The sequence below is a fragment of the Argiope bruennichi genome, chromosome 7 (genome assembly GCF_947563725.1).
Source record: "Argiope bruennichi chromosome 7, qqArgBrue1.1, whole genome shotgun sequence".
NCBI classification, from domain to species: Eukaryota; Metazoa; Arthropoda; class Arachnida; order Araneae; family Araneidae; genus Argiope; species Argiope bruennichi.
The window spans coordinates 2,136,582-2,155,261 of NC_079157.1; the positions used below are offsets into that span (position 1 = coordinate 2,136,582).

Below are 18,680 nucleotides of genomic sequence, written 5' to 3' on the forward strand. Positions count from 1 at the left end.
GATTCTTCTCGTCTCAGCAGTTGTGATATTGTTTCTACATTTGAGCTCTAAAATGTTCTCCTTGATATGAAAAGGGCATCCTCTCGATGTGGCCGAATGTTCGCCTTCACAATTAATACATTTCTGTGGGGATTGACAAATGCCTGCATGATTGTCGTCGCACAGATGGCAAATCTTTGGTTTTTCGCATACCCTTGACGGGTGCATGAAACTAAAGCAATTTGTGCACTGCCGTGGCTTGTCAATAAATGATTGTATTTTTCGATTTGTGAACCAAATCTTTACTTCTACCGGCAAACGTGTTCCAAGTTTCGTTATGAGAACGGGTGATGTCGCCCGGGAGTCATTCTGTTTTATATATCGCCTCATCTCAACTATTTCAAATTCGTTATTTTTTGTTAACTCTTCAGCTATTTCTAGCAATGGGACATTTGTTAAGATATCATAGAGTAGAAATCGGGAAGTTATATTTTCTCATATAATATCCGCTGCAATTGGAATGTTTACTATGTTGTCTAAATCGAGTAGTTGGGTTGCACAAAAAGGATCCTGAGTTGTAAACAGTATTTTTCCCTTGCGAGTAAATTTCATATTTTGTATGCCTGCATGACGCTTTATTTTCTCTTTTATGAAAGATTGTAGGGTAAATGGGTTTATTTGGGGAATTCATAATTTAGAATCCGCATTTGATATAACAATATTAATTTCTTCGTATTCATTTTCTCCAAGGCGTCAAACCAGTTTATTTGGGGAATTTCCACTCTTGAAGAATTTTTCAGACATTGCAGATTGCATGATGTTTACAGAATAGCAAATAACATTTTCTTCTACTACAGTAACCTTTGTGTGGCTCAGCTTTACTAAGTTTTGAAACAGTAGAATAAAAAAGAAAAATGGACAGATCTCACCCGACTTCAAAGCACTATGTCACACACCAGTTGAAAACAGAACTTGTAATAAAATAAAGGAGCAGATTTTTTTTGCTACAAAAATAACAGCACAAAATTATTCAAAATTCAAATCTTGTTTTCTTTCAACGTCCACAACGCCAAAATCCAACGGTTTTTTTTCCATACCATTAAAGTAAAAAATACAGGATAAAGAGAGGTGCATTTGGCCATATAGCTGGGTAAACAATGGACTTTCAGATTTTTCTATTTTTCAAATATTGCCAAATTCTACTATAAAAAATTATTTCAACACTTTTAGACTTATAATAATCTTATTACTACGGATAGCATGTTTCATACGCACTTATAAACATGAATTTTTCTGCGTTGAAGGCGTAAAATTGGAAAAGAACGTAAGTGCATCGCCATTTGAGGTCTTTATTAGTTTATTTACCTGAATTAATATCAAATTCTAATGCTTCATTGAAACTAGAAATAAGGAAATGTCGGTATGTCTGATAAGTCCAATTGTCAATACGGGACTAGGAGTGGGTGACTTCTAAACAAGGAAGCAGCCTACGAATTTCGGTTTACAAGAACTGGTACTGGGTCTTTGGAAAGGGATGATCTGTATTTTTATGCTAAGTGGGTTGTTTCACAATGGTTGATCGTTGAATTCCGAACGGCTCTGCTACATCGGCATCGGAACTAAAAACGTGTAGGCAAATGATACCTCTTTAGTTTTTAGATATCAATACTCTTTTTTTCGTGGTGAATGACAATTGCGCTCGAAGAAACGTTTAGCCAACACAGCTTGACAAATGAATGTCTACAGATTGCAATGTTTCATCATCAAAAAATATTTAAATAAATGAATAGATTTTTTTCTCTCAATCTAATGGTGTGTGTGAAAATGATTACAAATGTGTAAGAACACTCGTAATGATATTGTTTCTCAAGATTTCAATAAAATCCATCATTTTATTTTAGTTAACTTTTACTTGTTTAGGATTTCTAGACATTTGAACACGTGTCTTGATTCAATTTTGAAACTTTTTAATGATCAAAAATGTGTACAAAGTTTTATAATTTAGTGTTTTAAAAGCAGAAGTACGGCATTCCTTTTTCCTTAGGTGTATCCGTCTTAATTTATCAATAATATTTTACTAAATGTAATTATTAGTATAAGGGGATTGTATAAAAACTTTGAATCATAATTTTCTCAGAAGAGCATTTATTGACTCAAAAAGCATAAAGTATATTATTTAATGTCAGTTAGAGCCTTTTTGCAACTGTATGTGAATAATTATCCCTCACGGTTAAGAAATTGGTTATTTAACTATGATTAAAGAAGATATTTTGCATATATTTACTAAAAATAAGGAGGTCTTTACCTCTCTTTCACGTTTTTCTTTAAAAAATGTGGCTAAGCTTTGATCTACAGTCATTTGGCGCCTTGTGAGGTTGGCAATTTTATGATGGCGCTTTGTTTGGAGTTACGATTGGAAACGCTATTGCTGCCGTTCGCGCCACATTCAGCCATTTTGCTAAAATTAGGTGATAAACTATTTTTTGGCGAAAATGACTGTATATCAAAGGTGTTCCAAAAATGTTAATCATAGAAGTGTAGCTCACACTAAATTTGTAGGTACTCTAGCAGATCACCTTCAATTTTTCAGTTTATGTGATTTTGAGAAAGCGCCATGTAAAATGAGAGGATATTCTTTTCTATAAAGTAGATTTCTGAAATGCTCAAAATATCTTCTAATATTAATAAAACAAACTTGCATTTGATTTTTCCAGAGGTTAAATAATAATGAAAGACTAACTTACAGTCTTTTTCATTTGCTGTCTAATCTTTTATTTGTAGTAACAGAGGCCGCGGTAACTTGGAGACTAGGTCTCAATGGATGAACCGGTGGTTTTCAGGCTTGAATCTCAATTCCTAAGAAAAACCACCCTGCAAGCGAGATTCGTTCACCATCATTTTCTGAAAACCAAATGCTCTCCAGCTGGAGAGAGAAGTGCCAATTCAAGAGTCACCTGAATTCATAAATCCCGTTTCAAAAAGGCTCTTTTAATAAGGTACACAAACATAATCAAAATGAATACATGGTCTTTCAATTGCATGCAAAACAATGAAGAAGATACATCGCAACGTCAATAATGTTCCATAAGTTTAGATGAAGAGGCTCCATTTTCTTTTTAGGAGTACAAATATTTTAACTTAAATGTTTGAGACAATTTCGCAGAATAATGTACATGTATTATCAGATGGTTCCCGGCATTTCAAGGTATTTGTCAAAAACACGCTTGGTGTTCTTATTTATTTCTTTTTCTGAATACGTAAATCACTCATGGAATGAATTTTGATTTTATATAAAATTGCCATATATTGTTTTTAAATGCTTATTTTTCAAATCTTTTTTCTTTTTATATAGTGAAATGAAACCTGTATTCTCTCCAGTAGGATACCTGTTTCTCCCATGTTACTCGAAAAATCTGCTTATTAACAGTACATACGAATCAGATAAAATTCCTTTACGTAAGTATTTGAGTTTTTTAGGGAAAGAAATAATGCTCCCAACTATCAGGATTTTTTTGAAACTGGAGACAATTGGTTTCATAATTAGACTCCATAGAGGTACTGGATAATGTTTTGAAAAATTAATCTGCCATGGTGCTAAATATTTCGATAACGAAAAATTCAGACTTGTGTATTTCATAAAAATACTTCAATCTTTCATTCCTAAATTGAAGGGTCATGCACTGCACTATTGTATGCTTAGATTTCTGATTTTATTTCTATTACTGAAAAAATTGAAGGCAATTCTGTCCTTAAAGCAAACTGAAGTAATTGCTTTAAAGGCAAAAATTCTGTGATTCCATTTTTTTCGTTTTAAATATTGACTTCATCTAACTTCTTTAAATGGTCTCTTACAGGTCTGGCATACCAGGCAAACAGTTTCAGTAGTTATGATTTAAACATCGAAGCAAGTGAAGAAATATACTTTCTTGATAAACCCACGGCATTTGTCGCTGTCCATTCCCCATTTGTTCCAGTCAAACTACCCTACCAAGGAAAGCAACTGAAACCAGGATATAAATACCATATAATTATACGAATGGTAAGATTTGTTTATAAGAGTTAAACGAATAGTAAGATCTGTGCATAGAGATTCTTTTTTTAAAAATTTCAACTAATGATTATGTGAGGATATGTGTGTGTGCTTAACTATATAGAGTAAAAATTCGATTTAATGTTGCCAAATTTGGGTTAAATGTACTTTAGATTGTGAAATATTCAATTCAGAGAGAATTTTTAAAAATTAAATTAATTAAAAACTAATCGAAATTTTGGGATATTGCCATCAAGATTTCAGAAAATGTTATAAAACAAAGCTTTATTTTAACTGCAATAATTTTTTTTAAAAATAATAATTTGTTCTTGTTGTTACTGTGCATCTTTTACCAAGAATTTTTACCATTTTTTAAAACAAATTTAGCTTAATTTCTGTATGTAAATATGATTATTGCAATACAATTCAAATTATTTTCTTTTCTTCATCAAATAATTTATCTCAAACGTTCCTTGTTCAGAAATGAGGGAGACACAAGTATTTTGTTTATTTTCTGACCATTTAACATGGGGAATAAGAAATTTAAATTTCGGAATTACGAATTACAAAATGCAATTAGATATGCAGGGATGATCCATTATCACATATGTATTATTAATATATACATATAAGCTCATTGATAATTCATGACACACACACACACACACACATATATATTATTTGATTCCCTTCAATCGATCTTATGATGCAACGGGACTCGATTCCATTATGAAAATCTATTTCTAACAAAAACTTAACTGGCGAGTGGCTATAAAATGATCAGGGTTTTGATGTCTATCTCAATAAAATATTTTGGGGGATATTTTATTGAAAAATGTTTTGTTGAGGCAATCATGAATATAAAATTTTCTATGAAATCACACACTACCAGTATTCTTGACCAACTAGCTGGTTGTCATATGTCCTAATAATCGTTTATAGAATGTAACAGCAAAGGAATGAACTGAATATAAAGTGAAAGAATTTTGTTACTGAATTTTCTCTTTTGTTATGAATATAGGTTGAAACTCGTTCGAAAATCTAATTTTGTCTATTGCACTTGGTAACAATTGTGACTTAAATAATCGTCCTTGTAACTTTGAGATCTATAAGGTATACAAAGTGAAAGCAACATCAAAAAATTTGGACTCAACACTTTAATGGAAACTCTGTATTTTAGGCATTCCTAGGTCCTGAATTTTAGGTCAGTTTCATGTTTGTCTGCCTGTGAATACGGTATCTAAAATAGGAATTTAGGGCATGAAAGGCACGTGGTTATTAATTCTCAAATAGAAGAACCCCTCTAAAATTTGGACGCAAGCCAACATTGCGAAGGTTATCCATCCGTAAGTATTGAGAACAGAAACTCAAACACGTAGATGGTTTAAGTTCAGATGAAATTTGACATGACACATGATTTTATAACTAACTAGCTGGTACCCGACGCTTTGCTGCCGCACAAGAAATAGTTTTGGAAATATCATTTGAAATTTGGAATACCTATCTTGTTTAATTAGGAATGATAGGAAGAATGATATTTATTCTCTTGTCGACAATGAAAGCATTCATTTGAATTCAGTGATTATATAAAGGAGAAGTATAAATGATATTTGTTCTATTTTTTATGACTTTATTATTCAAGAGTTTTAGGGTAGATAATATTTTTTGTTTTTGTTTCTCTGTCTTCATCAAAAACAAATAAATTTCTTGGCCATCCAACTTGTGAGCATCCAACATACAACTGGCCATGCGAAAGACATTGATTTTCTAGGTTCAGAGCAATAAGTTGGCAAAGTTTTATCGCAATCGAATGAACGCTATGGTATCGCATAAAATACGAACAAACAAAATTACTTTTTTATATGCTAGATATAGTAATTGTACTTTGCCTATAACCTTCGTGCAAGTACAAGCAATAAGTTCATAAAGTTTTTATTGTAATTGGATGAACGGTACGGAAGCGCATAAGGTACGAACTAACAAAAATTTATTTTTATATATTAGATTTGCAGATATGCATTAATTTTATATATTTTTCCTATTATATCTGACTGATTTCTTTTGACTTTTGGATGACTTCTTTTCTTGCCTGTCTATTCTTTTGCATGTGATCGCGATATTCAATTCTATAACTTGCTAGTGATATTTTATCTTAAAACCAAAATTGCAGATATGCATCCAATTTTGAATTCAACTCTTTGCTGACTAGAGGTGCAATTTATCTACAATAGGAGTTATAACTTATGAGATAACAAATTTTTACAGTATCCTAAGACATATACAGGAACGTCGTTTTTCTTTCAGGAAGAAGATAAACTACTTCCCTCTCCCTACAAAACCAACTGCACCGATTACGAAATTTTGTGGAAAGAAAATAAACGTCAAGGTCCCAGATCTCAAGAAGTAATTTCGCTTTATTGTGAAAGCGCAGGCACATTTTCTCTTACAAGCATGAGCAGCATATTCGAAACTAAACATTTTATGAAATAAAATTTTTATTTTATGATTTTCAGATGTGCAAAGAATTGTGCCTCCATGACCGGTTTGAACCAAACAAGAATATATCGTTACCATTTCATATGCTCGAATACCCTCTAGAATTGTGCTTTGGTAAAGTATTATAATTTTTTTAAGGAATATTTTGTGATCGTATTTTTCTTTTATACTTATGTCATCTGCTTTGGCAAAATTTCCCTTTCTGATAAAAAGTATCATAATATATTTCACTTCTGATAAATTTATTTTGATTCTTATTTCTGTTTCTGCTTATTAATTTTAAGCTTTATTTCAGATTTTTTTTATGGAAGCTTACCCTATACTTCTTGAATATGTTAAGTTAACAAGAAAAAGATTCTCAATATGAACTTTTGAGAAAGAAGGGATTGACTCTTGTTATATAGGATGTGTATCTCATATTTATGCAACGAAGTTACGTTAAGAATAATTTAAGTAAATTTTAAAATTAATATATGATTTTTTTATAAAATTTTAAATTAATATATGATTTTTTTGTTGGAAGAATTCTCCGGTATTATCATAGTTTTTCCGAGTTAAGTAAGGAAGAAAGAGAACGAAGATCATAAAAATATCGGAAATATGCATTTGATTGCAGTATGGAATACCAAAAAACATATTTTCCAATTTCAGTACGCATCCTTTTTCAAGTCATGAAAAGTTCGTAAATTTAATTGCAAATATCTCTATCAATTTTACAGACAATTCTATGAAACTTTCCCCTCTGCTTTATTATGGTACTAGCCGCTTTTGGCGACCAGCCGGTTCGCCAATCTTAATGCTCGTTAAAATTTTAATAATTAAATATTTTATGTAATTCATACTTTAATCTTCTTCATCAAAATATTTTAAAACTTCGAATTTTGATAGTCATATAATTCACTCATAATATTATAAAGGTATTCAGTCATAACGAAATATGTATCTCTCTAATTTTTTTTTTGTTAGCTTCCTTAGAATGTATGCTTTAAATTAAAGTGGAAATGATTAATCTGCAATTAATATTATACAAAACATACAACTAACCTAAAAATAATTTAAATTAAGTCCGCATCCGTTTAGAATACTTGTCAACAATCAGAACACAATGCGCATGCGTGAATTTTCAACGCCAGTTGGTAACGCAAATGCGTGAATTTTTCTACGCCAGTTGGGATAACGCTATGCAGATTACAAATTTTTAATTTCCTTTATTCTGTTTTATTTTAATTCAAAAGTAGTTCAGAATGAATCTGAAAGATCTATTAATTAACAATGTTTAATTATAAATGCTTCAAACATTAAGAAAATAAACAGAATCGTTTGAAATAATCGGTCGAAAAATATTAAGCCTAACCTTATTTTTAAAAAAACTGAAGCCTTCCTCATTTGGCGGTGGGGAAATGAAGATTTTTTTGGCGGGAAAGTTAGTTTTTAATTAATAATTAAAATTCTAATTAAAAATTCAAAAAAGGGACCCCAGGTGCACATTTTCGACTTCCAAGGTATACATGTACCAAATTCGATAATTGTAGGTCAAACGGTCTGGCATGTAGAGCGCCAACACACACACACACATTGAGCTTTATATAAGTAAAGATAACGTACATTGTTCTATTGACTTTTGGGGCGCTTTCCTATATTTTCGTAATTTCCTGATTTTACCATTAGGAACGCTGTAACCAGTCTCAGGAAATTCAGTATAGTCACTTTACCCTACATATGTATGCAGTCATGTAGGAATCACAATCACAATAAAAAAAAATCCAGAAAAGGATCAAATGGCCATTAATTGACATCTGAATTTTGCGAAACTGGAGCTTTCCATTCGAACCGGTTATAAACATCTTACCATAAAAAGAAAAACCCAGAATACTCAAATTAGCAGATGATCAGACATGAACTTCAAATATATTATCGGTTCTCAATATACTTTTGAATTAACTCATAACCTTTGTATTTTTTTATTATTATTATTTAAGTAATTTTCGTGCAGTAATATTACATAAGGAAGATGTATGAACATATATTTATTGTTTGGTTTGGATGAGAATGACAAATGATATAACAAGAATGGATGACTGAAGGAGAGACATGAACTTAAGAAGAGACATAAATGCAAATATATTTGAAGAAAGTTCCACTTCGCAACGCAAGAGAGAAAAAAACGATTAGTTCGTAGTGACTTTGATGGACATAGAGTATTTAAATTTCTAAAAGGAAATTATCTATGGATAATAAGGTCAATTTGAAACATGACCCTTTACTTCCTCAATTAAGTAACTTTAAAGAAAATTGGATAAAGTTTATAGAAGTGTTATTCATTATCTCAATAGCCTAGAGTCTTTAATCGCTCACAAGCTAGCAATAATTTCCTAAAATCATTCAGAAAGCAAATCCCAGTGACTGCTAATGCTAATGCTGACCTAACAAAGTTGTGAAGATGCTGACTCTAAACATAATAACCTATCAAACTAAAGTCTTCAACAAATGATTGCAACAGCGCCACTTCCCGAAATCCCTCAAAACTCGCATGTGTTGATGTTTTAAAATACTAGGCCAAAGTTAAAAACTACCTGAATTTTATCACTCCATAAGTCTTTTTTAGAAGTCTCAACATAATATCTGAGCGATTAAATAGCAATAAAATCGCCTCAATAGCAATATCATTTCCATGGGTTTCCACCTGAAATACAGTTTGAAGTTTACAGAATTTTGATCGAATGTGACAAGCCCTTTCTTCCAACCTTATAAAATATACATTTCTTTTTTATGTCATAAATATTTTCTTCATATTTCTGAAAAACCAAATATTTCAAGTTCCTTTACAACCAACATTTCGATTGGAACTTTTGAAGATTCCACCAGCCCTTGTTTTATTGTATTTTCATTTCTGATTTCCCCAGATACGTAAAATCAGAAGCTGCCTTTTTGCTAATACTACGATACAAAATCTAGAATAACCGCAAATTTTATTGTGAAATGACTTGAATCTTGGCTTGATGCGATTGACTATCATCACTGGCTCGTGGAATATTTTTTCTTAAAATTACTTCAATTAAAATACTTTATATTTTTCATTTTTTTTACGAAAAAATATTAATTAAGTTTTAATATTCAAATCAAAGATAACTTTTGTTGCCCTCTTTGAAGATCTTTTTTCAAGACTGTCTTCTGTTTTACTAAAATCTCTACAATATACCATTTAAAATTTTGATTAATTACAATTCGGAGAAGGCCATACCATTGATTGAAATATCCATCTCACCAATTATTATTACAGCACTTAAGTAGGAATATACAAAATTATGTTTAATCTAGAAAGATTTCACCTGGATAATAAGTAACAGGTTAATTCCGGATTGAATCTCTAATAAATATCGGATGATGATAATAGTGCTTTAGATTATAACAACTCTCCAAATTTCCATTCTACAAAATCCCGAGGACGTTTTTCCCCAATGCGTTAAACGTGCGAAAAGTCAGTTTCTATAATGGAATTTCAATCAAATCCAGCCTACAAATTTCGACATCTAATCCGGAGATTGAAATTCTACATCGAAGCTCAGAATTACCGAAAAATAAATACTAATTAGAAAAGAAAAAATTATAGAAAAAATGTTAAAAAAATATTACTAATTTGATTAATTGATTCCACATAAATAATCTGAATTGGAGATTTTGTATTATATATTGATAAGTATTAAATATATTGATAAGTATCAAATGCTTAAATTTAAGAGTCATGAACATTTTGATTCATTTTAGGTGCGAAATGTATGACTTCTTCAAAAGACGAGGAAATCCTAGAGAGATGCAAAAGGGATTGCAAACCATCTTGCAGGTGAGAAAATAACTAATGACACTTAATATATGTTAAATTAATATTATACAAGGCACCTAAGACCTATGATTACAAATTTCTGCTCAGAATTCACTTTTTTTTGAGATTTCCAAAATGCAACAGCCATTTTTTGGGACACCCAATATCATCACAGTTCAAATAAAAAAAAATACAGATGTTTTAAAAATGGGAAATATTATGAAATTATTGACTTTATGTCATCCGCAATATCTCACCTTATTTGGTAATGCAAAAGTATGGATTGTGGCTTTGGAATGTAGATTGACATGAATTTTTAAATCTTGTCTGTTTAGACAATCAACAATTTGGAGACTTAATACAGCAAAGTTTTGTGCTATATAAATAAAATATTTAAAAATGGAATATGGTGGTTAAAATATTAAATGCTAAATGAAAGGCATCTGGTGAAAGTGCACAGAACAGAAAAAAGACATCAAAATTCTGTTTTGAAGCGAGATTTGATTTCTTTGTTTTAATAGTTAAGAGTGCAGTTTTGGAATGAAAACTTTGCTTTCAGAACTTGAGGTCTGGTTCTAGAATTCAAAACTTGATGGAACCCAAACGGAACCTGAGGTTCGGATACATATATATAGGGGGATTATAATTAAAGTTACAATTAAAAAAAATCGAAAATATTAAAACTACTGGTCAGAATGACTTGATATTTTAGCAAAACAGGCAATGGAAAAGTTCTGAGGCGAATTCAAGTTCTGAGGAAAAGAAACAGTTCAAAAATGTGTCACTAGATGGCGCTGTCAGGGTTTACATTGTCTAGAGATAAGCGAATTACTTATACTTGACATGCGCAACGCAGACATACGGCAACGGCGCGATGTGACAAAGTGGTCACGAGCACCTCCACATCATAATTTGGAATAGTTACTTTAATTTGTTAGTTTAGGGAAAAGTTAAATTTAATTGAAACTAGTTTGGACGAGCGCAATAAAGCTCTAACGTCATGAAATTTGGTATTTAATTCATATTATTATAATTTATGATTCAATTAATTAATTTAAAAATAATATTTATATTATTTATGGGGTAAAATGGAACTTCAGTGGAATTACGTTGCACGTGCCATAACTATTGGGACTTTTTGAGGAATAAATTTTCTGAAGGAAAAAATTTCAAGAAATTTCACGCGTGTAGCTCATCGTAGCTATCTGAGGCCAAAACAAATAATTTTGATAAATTTAATCCAATAGATTGGTAACAGAGTTAATTAGTTCTCAGTTTTTTGACTGAGGGAAAATTGACATAGACATTGTCTATCGCAGCTCTCGGTCGTTTCCTCGAGCTGGATACTGCAGGATCATATGCAGGTAGATTAAGTAACTTGTTACGAATCTGGGGCAGTTTTTCGAAGAAATTTATTGATGTTCTTCTAATAAACTCCGAAACAGGTTCAATTTTGAGATCGTCATGTAAGATCTTTCTCCTGATATACCAGGGGGCGTCAACAATCTTCATCAGGTGCCTATTTTGAAAAACTTGCAACCTCTTAATGTTAGTGGCAGAAGTCACCCCCCAAATTGGGGAGCCGTACATTAAAATTGGTCTTAAAATAGCTTTGTAGAGCAGAAGCTTGAGCCTAATCGATAGCTTGCTCCTAGGAGAAATTAAGCTGTTGAGTTTAACACTCATTCTAGTAGCTTTGGAGAGGGCTGCTTTAATATGACTATTAAAGCTTAATTTTGCGTCTAAAATTAACCCTAAGTAATTGTATTCATTTACAAAGGGGACGGGTTGGCCGAAAATTTGGATAGGGGCTAAGTCAGGCATATTCACTTTTTTAGTAAACAGGAGGCACGCGCATTTACTTGGGTTGACTTTTATTTTCCAGCCGATGAGCCAGCACTGCAAAATGGTCATGTACTGTTGAATGTTTGCTATGACTATGTTTGGATCCCTATGCTGTGTAAGAATGGCGGTATCGTCTGCAAAAATTGCTAAGTGACAATTACTAGCTCTAGGTAGATCGTTAACATAAATGTTAAAAAGAGTTGGAGAGAGTAAACTTCCTTGCGCGCAACCGCTTAGGATTGGTCTGGGGGAAGAAATTACATCATTAACTCGTACCCGAAAATTACGAGAAAGTAGGTACGAGCGTAAAATTTTGACAAATTGCGCCGAAAATCCAAGACATAGCTGCCATAAAAATGCAGAGCACCAGCTCTTTGCTTGAATGCTTCATCTAACTCTGACTATGAAGGATCGTTCTCTGCTCTTGAAGTTTTTTTTATAAGAACGATGACTGTGCACTTGCAGCTATCAGGAAGTTTCGGACATTAAAATCCTTAAAATCGGGTCCAATAACCAATGGTCTGAGAATGATTGCTAAATTCGAAGAGATCGGCTTATTTGACGTGAAACGGGGTAGAGGAAGGGAAACCAGTTTCGGCTGCTGTAATGGAAGATGTGACTACAGCATTACAAGAAAAGACTAACAGTGATGCTGGAATCAGCAGTGCACTGGGAGTTGGCCAAATGCTGGATATGCCGATAAGCACGGTTCGCAAAGTCCCAAGAACATCTTGCACTGTTATCCGTACAAGATAACTCATGTGCAGCAATTGCTGTTGACCTGGAAGCACGTGAATCTTTTGCACTACGATTTCTTGCCCGGATGGCCATGGAACATTCTGTGGTCTGACAAAGCCCACTTCCATTTGCACGGCTCTGTAAATACGCAAAATTGCAGGATATGGGCGACTAAGAATCCATTCTAGCTACATCCACTATCTCTTTAGTCTGAAAAGGTCACTGTGTGGTAAGGAATAAGGCAGCGTTTATCGTTGGTCCATTTTTCTACTACGAGATCACTCCTGTGGATCCCGTTACCTGCACCGCTCTGGCAAGTGGTATGAAGCACTTGAGCGTAACCATATCCTTTCAGCATTTCAGCAGCGTCAGTGTGTGGATCGCACGATATTCATGCATGATGGCGCTCCTCCGCATATTGCTTATCCTGTGAAGAAGCTGCTGAGTGCTCATTTCGGACATGATAGGATCATAAGCCGCCGCCTTCCAAAACATGGCCCCCACGATCCCCGACTTAAACTCGTGTGATTTCTGCTTGGGAGGGGTGGTGGTACCTGAAGAATGTGGTTTATAGCGGGCGGATTCAGAATCTAGCAGACTTGAAGGCAAGCATCATACACCACATAAATTCTATCAGTAGAGATATCCTCCGATCTGTTGTGGAGTATGCCGTTTTGCGCTTCCAATTAGTAGAGGAACAAAACGGAGGGCAAATAGAACATCTTATGTCTTAACCACCCATCAGTACGGTGTTTATTCCATGAAGCTCTTTTTTTTTTTGTCATTATCACCATTGTCGCTATAAATAAGTATTCTTGTCTTATCACTCATATTTTTTTAGTAAACCCCTAAACTCTATTGTTTCCTTTTGGCTAACAATATTCCTGTATTTAACGAATCCATATTTGGTCTTTCTCCCTGACAGTACCATCAATCGGCAGATTTTGGAACTACTTTTTTCTTTCTCCAAGCAAAATTCCATTGCCTGTCCTGCTAAAATATCAAATCATTCTGACCATAGTTTTAAAATGATCGATTTTTGAAATCGATCATTTTAAAATAATTTACTTAATAAAATTTTTTTTAAATTATTTACAACTTTAATTATAATCACTATATATATATATATATACACTCAAAATGTATCGTCAACCATAAGATATTTCATTTCATGATATCTCTTCTTCTCTGCCTGCAAAAATGAAATATTAAAAATTGAAAAGACGTACGATCTGTGCGAGAGAGAAACATATTGCGTTATTAACACGAGTATAAATTTGAAAGCGCTCATTTTAAAAATGCATTTTTACTTCATATTTATAATCGGTTTGAAAGCCAGGAATTATAAAGGGAAGAAAGATTTTTAATAAAACCTTTTCTGCCGTATTCTTTTACTCTGTATCCTTACTATCAATTTGCATAATGGACTCATCTGAAGTGACAGAATCATGCTTCATCTGAAAGTTTCCGAAAGAAATGAAAATAAAGCTCACAAGTAGACAATGTGTAAAAGGGAAAAATGCTTACTTCAGTGTTAATTCGTTTGCTTTTTATAAATACTGTCGCAACATCAGTTATGCCATTTTGGAAGCAAGAGTCAAAAAGACAGATATAAACTTAATTCTCTTTACTTCCCTATATATTTAATATAAAGAACGCGACATGGAGAACGCAAACGAGAAAGTCAAAGGCCGAATACTTCCTTTAATACTCATATTTGATGTATCGTTATCAGTAATATTACTGTTTCATATCAAGAACTGAGATATGAACTTGTATAGCATAATTTCTATATGAAACATATCACTTTTTATGTCAGCATTTTTTAATACATTTTTCTATAATTTGTTTCATATCTCTGGAGACAGGCTGGAATTTTGTTATTGAATTTTTACTCATTCTATGATGATCAAGGAAAATGAAACTTTCCTCATATGTGTTTTTTTGATGACAATATGATATTTTAATAACTTCAGAATTTGACTATCATTTAACAGACAATTTTGAGAAATTGTTTTTTTTTATTTATTTATGCCACTTGGTTGAGAATAAGGGGAAAATTTCTTTCAAAATTCCATGTTACTGTAATAATTTATTAGAAATTAATAAGTAAAAATAAAAAAAATTGAAACAGAAAACTTTATGTGTGAAAAAAAAGTGTTTCAAGATATTGTTTTCAATAAATTTACTAAAACAAATCTTTTTTTTAAATCTATTTTAATAAAACAAATCTTTTCTTTTTTAAAATCTATTTTAATAAAACAAATCTTTTCTTTTTTTAATCTATTTTAATAAAACAAATTTTTTTTAAATCTATTTTAATAAAACAAATCTTTTCTTTTTTTTAATCTATTTTAATAAAACAATTTTTTTCTTTTTTTAAAAATCTATTTTAATAAAACAAATTTTTCCTTTTTTAAAAAATCTATTTTAATAAAACAAATCTTTTCTTTTCTTTTTATCTATTTTAATAAAACAAATCTTTTCTTTTTTTAATCTATTTTAATAAAACAAATCTTTTTTTTATCTATTTTAATAAAACAAGTCTTTTTTTTTTATCCATCCTTTAGAAATCTGAAGTACACCTTTACTATACACGAAACTTTACTAGGCAATTCTAAGGTAAAAACAATTTTTATTTTACCCATTTTACTTGTAGCACACTTTATTAGACTATAAATATATTTTGGGCATGTAAATATTTTTATCATATAAAAACTGAAATAAATGGACTCATTATTAATTTTTATGTATGACTGATCTGATTATGCGGAAGTTAGAGGTTTGAAGGAAAGGTTTAATAAAACATTTAGAAATATTTATTTTTAAAAATTGTTTAAATTCAATTCGCTTTCATTACCTCGTCTTCTGCTCTATGTGACTTTTCGGTGCAAATATTCGAATCGATATTAAACTTCCCGATGAGTTATAGCCTTGAAACTATGAACATATTTCGAAACTTGATTATATATATATATATATATATATATATATATATATATATATATATATATATATATATATATATATATATATATTATATATATATATATAAGCATTATTTGTTGTGAAGCATGATGCTGTTTGAAGACAGTGAAGATACTTTTAATTTCGTGACATCGTTTTATTTCATTTTGAAGAAGCAGGCATATGTACAAGCGATGAGCACACAGAACGACACAGAAAAGGAATGAGGGAAAAAGCTCTTGAACATTTTATCCATTGTCTTATATAACCTATGATTTTGATAGGGAAAATATTTCTTTACAGTGCTAATATATTATTAAGATTTCAATAGGGATTTTCGTTACATGCGTCGTAGAGGTAAGAGAAACACGGGGATCTTTTAAAAAAAGAATGTATCTCGTCAGTGGTATTTTGTCTCTTCACGCGTAGTGTGGGAAAGTTAGGCTTTTAGCCGATTCAGTAATTTACAAAGCTACTTTTGAATTAATTAAGTGGAGAAAGTGGAATTGGATCACGAAATAAGATAATATTTTAGAATGAAGTTACTATGGGCTAAATTAAGATAAAAGCTTGGAAATTAATTAAATTGAAATTAAAGTTTAAAATATCATTACTTCACATCAATATCAGACACACACACACACACACATTGTTAGTGATCAATTATTCCGTCGTGGTTCTTTTTCAAGATTTGATGCTCGATGCAGAAATTAATAATCCTTTAGTAGAAAACAACGAACGACGTTTATTAACACAAAGGACACGAGTACACACAGACGACAAATATACACAGCCGCGACGAACACAGGAAACAAACAGCAGCACACTATAACACACAGTAGCCCACAAATAGTAATCGATAGCAATAACAACTACAGCACACACAGGAAATCTTCGTAGCTTCACTCTACGATCTGCCCAACCGGCTGTAATTCTCCACTGTTTCCTCGCTTTAGCTATATCCAACTGCCGACAGACTACTACACGACTGGCTACTCCTCACAGGACTCGATGCTGCTTCCACAATAAACACCAGCATTCGACACACAACTCAGTTTCAGCAATTGCTTGAGCTCCACACAACGCTTGTTCTTCGTTTTCCTCTCGACGACTCGATACACAGTTCTGATTCCGACTGAATACGATTACCTGCAGCTTGAGACTGTTGACCTTTTATAGCTCCCGGGAGGCGGGCCGAGAATATTCTGGACAAATCAGGTGTATCTCAGTTCCTATTGGATGAATCGTTAAAATTCTCGAAGTTTCCAGCAATATCTATTTTGATGCCAAAGTCGCCAAATGGTCGCCAAACTCTGAGATCACTGACGCGATATATATATATATATAATAAGGGAGGATAAAACATGAAAAGGATACAATGGAGTATCACTCATCAAAAGAAAATCATTCCATGGCTTTTAAAAAACAAATCTTTTTTCTGCTAAAATGACCTGTGATTAACTGTTAAATAAAGGCAACTTATCTTACCCTATAACACAATTTTAAAATCTTTAGCAACTCTCGCACTCCATAAAACCAAAGAAAGATGAAGCAATATTTTCTCAAGAATATGTGAATTATAGTAAAACAAGTAATACATAAAACAAAATTTTTAAGTCAATTCCTACTTAGGTCAACAAATTTTTATTTTATTTTAGTTACTTTTTATTAAATAATTACAAAATTGGAGACAAACTTGGCGACTATTAGGTGATATGGCGACGGCGACTTTGGCGACCAAATAGAAATTATTGGACAAATTTAATTAATTAATTAATATTTGATAAAAACTGTATTAACAAAGTGTCATCCACTACAAATTTTAAAAAATGTATTTGAACTTGAGTGGATGAATAAAAGTATTTTATTAACGATTAAAAATTTGGACAAGATTTATATATAGAGAGAGTGTGAGCTAATAGTAGGAATTGAAAAAAAAAAAGCATAAAAAAAGACAGTGGAAAGAAGAAGAAGAAGGGGGGAAAAAAAAGGGCTATAAACCATACTGCCACTTGGCGTAGAATACAGTATACGTAAGTTTTTTAAGAAATAGAGCTGCCTTAAAAGGTTGAGCACTTCTTTTGAAAGAGGATTGGAAGCAAACAGAAAAGAAATGGCAAACTTTGAAAAATCAAAGTTTATGTAGTTTATACGCAAAATAGAATCATTTTTTTCTTTATGTTCTTCATTTACCTGTTTGAAATTCCTAGAATTTCTATTTATATGTTTTGCAATACTTTTATTTTATTTTATATACACTTCATTTATATCATTAAAAAACCATTCTTTATTTATTTGTAGAAAGAAAATATTGATTACGATTCTCAAAAGTAAGTTATTCGAAACTTGAATGTAAAGTATATATATATATATATATATATATTATAAAAAAACCTAAATGACTGAAACACTTTTAAAATAAATGATGGGCATAAATGAGTATCCCAGCTTCGTGGGGTTTAATAAAAGAAAATTAAACTCAGAGCAGTTATTTGTTAATCGAATGACAGTCAAAAGATTAAATTTGACACATCACAAAGTGTTTAGAGGGAGCATATCAAGAACCGCGAAGAATACCAAGGTGGTACTATAATTTATTCTTTACTTTTTGAGCTTAGCTTTAACAGTATTTTTGATTAGCTTTAACAGTATTTGTGCTAGGCTGTAAAACAGTAACTTTTAAAACATATATGTATGTACACTGTTCCTCAACAAACTTGCTCATATTGAACAATTACCACTGTTTTGAATTTAAACTTTCAACTATTATTTTTGATTTTCTAAAAGCAACCATATTGTAAAGAG

At 31.7% G+C, this 18,680-nt stretch overlaps 1 protein-coding gene across 1 annotated transcript in view; it reads left to right on the top strand.

The window, feature by feature from the left end:
- Window positions 1-18,680, top strand: part of LOC129974957 (uncharacterized) — a 66,219-nt gene that overhangs the window by 40,160 nt on the left and 7,379 nt on the right. The window contains exons 2-8 of the mRNA XM_056087777.1: window positions 3,332-3,435; window positions 3,834-4,018; window positions 6,314-6,412; window positions 6,523-6,619; window positions 10,271-10,346; window positions 15,479-15,530; window positions 18,177-18,205. Coding sequence (XP_055943752.1) covers window positions 3,332-3,435; window positions 3,834-4,018; window positions 6,314-6,412; window positions 6,523-6,619; window positions 10,271-10,346; window positions 15,479-15,530; window positions 18,177-18,205 — 642 coding nt within the window. The remainder of the gene's footprint in view (window positions 1-3,331; window positions 3,436-3,833; window positions 4,019-6,313; window positions 6,413-6,522; window positions 6,620-10,270; window positions 10,347-15,478; window positions 15,531-18,176; window positions 18,206-18,680) is intronic.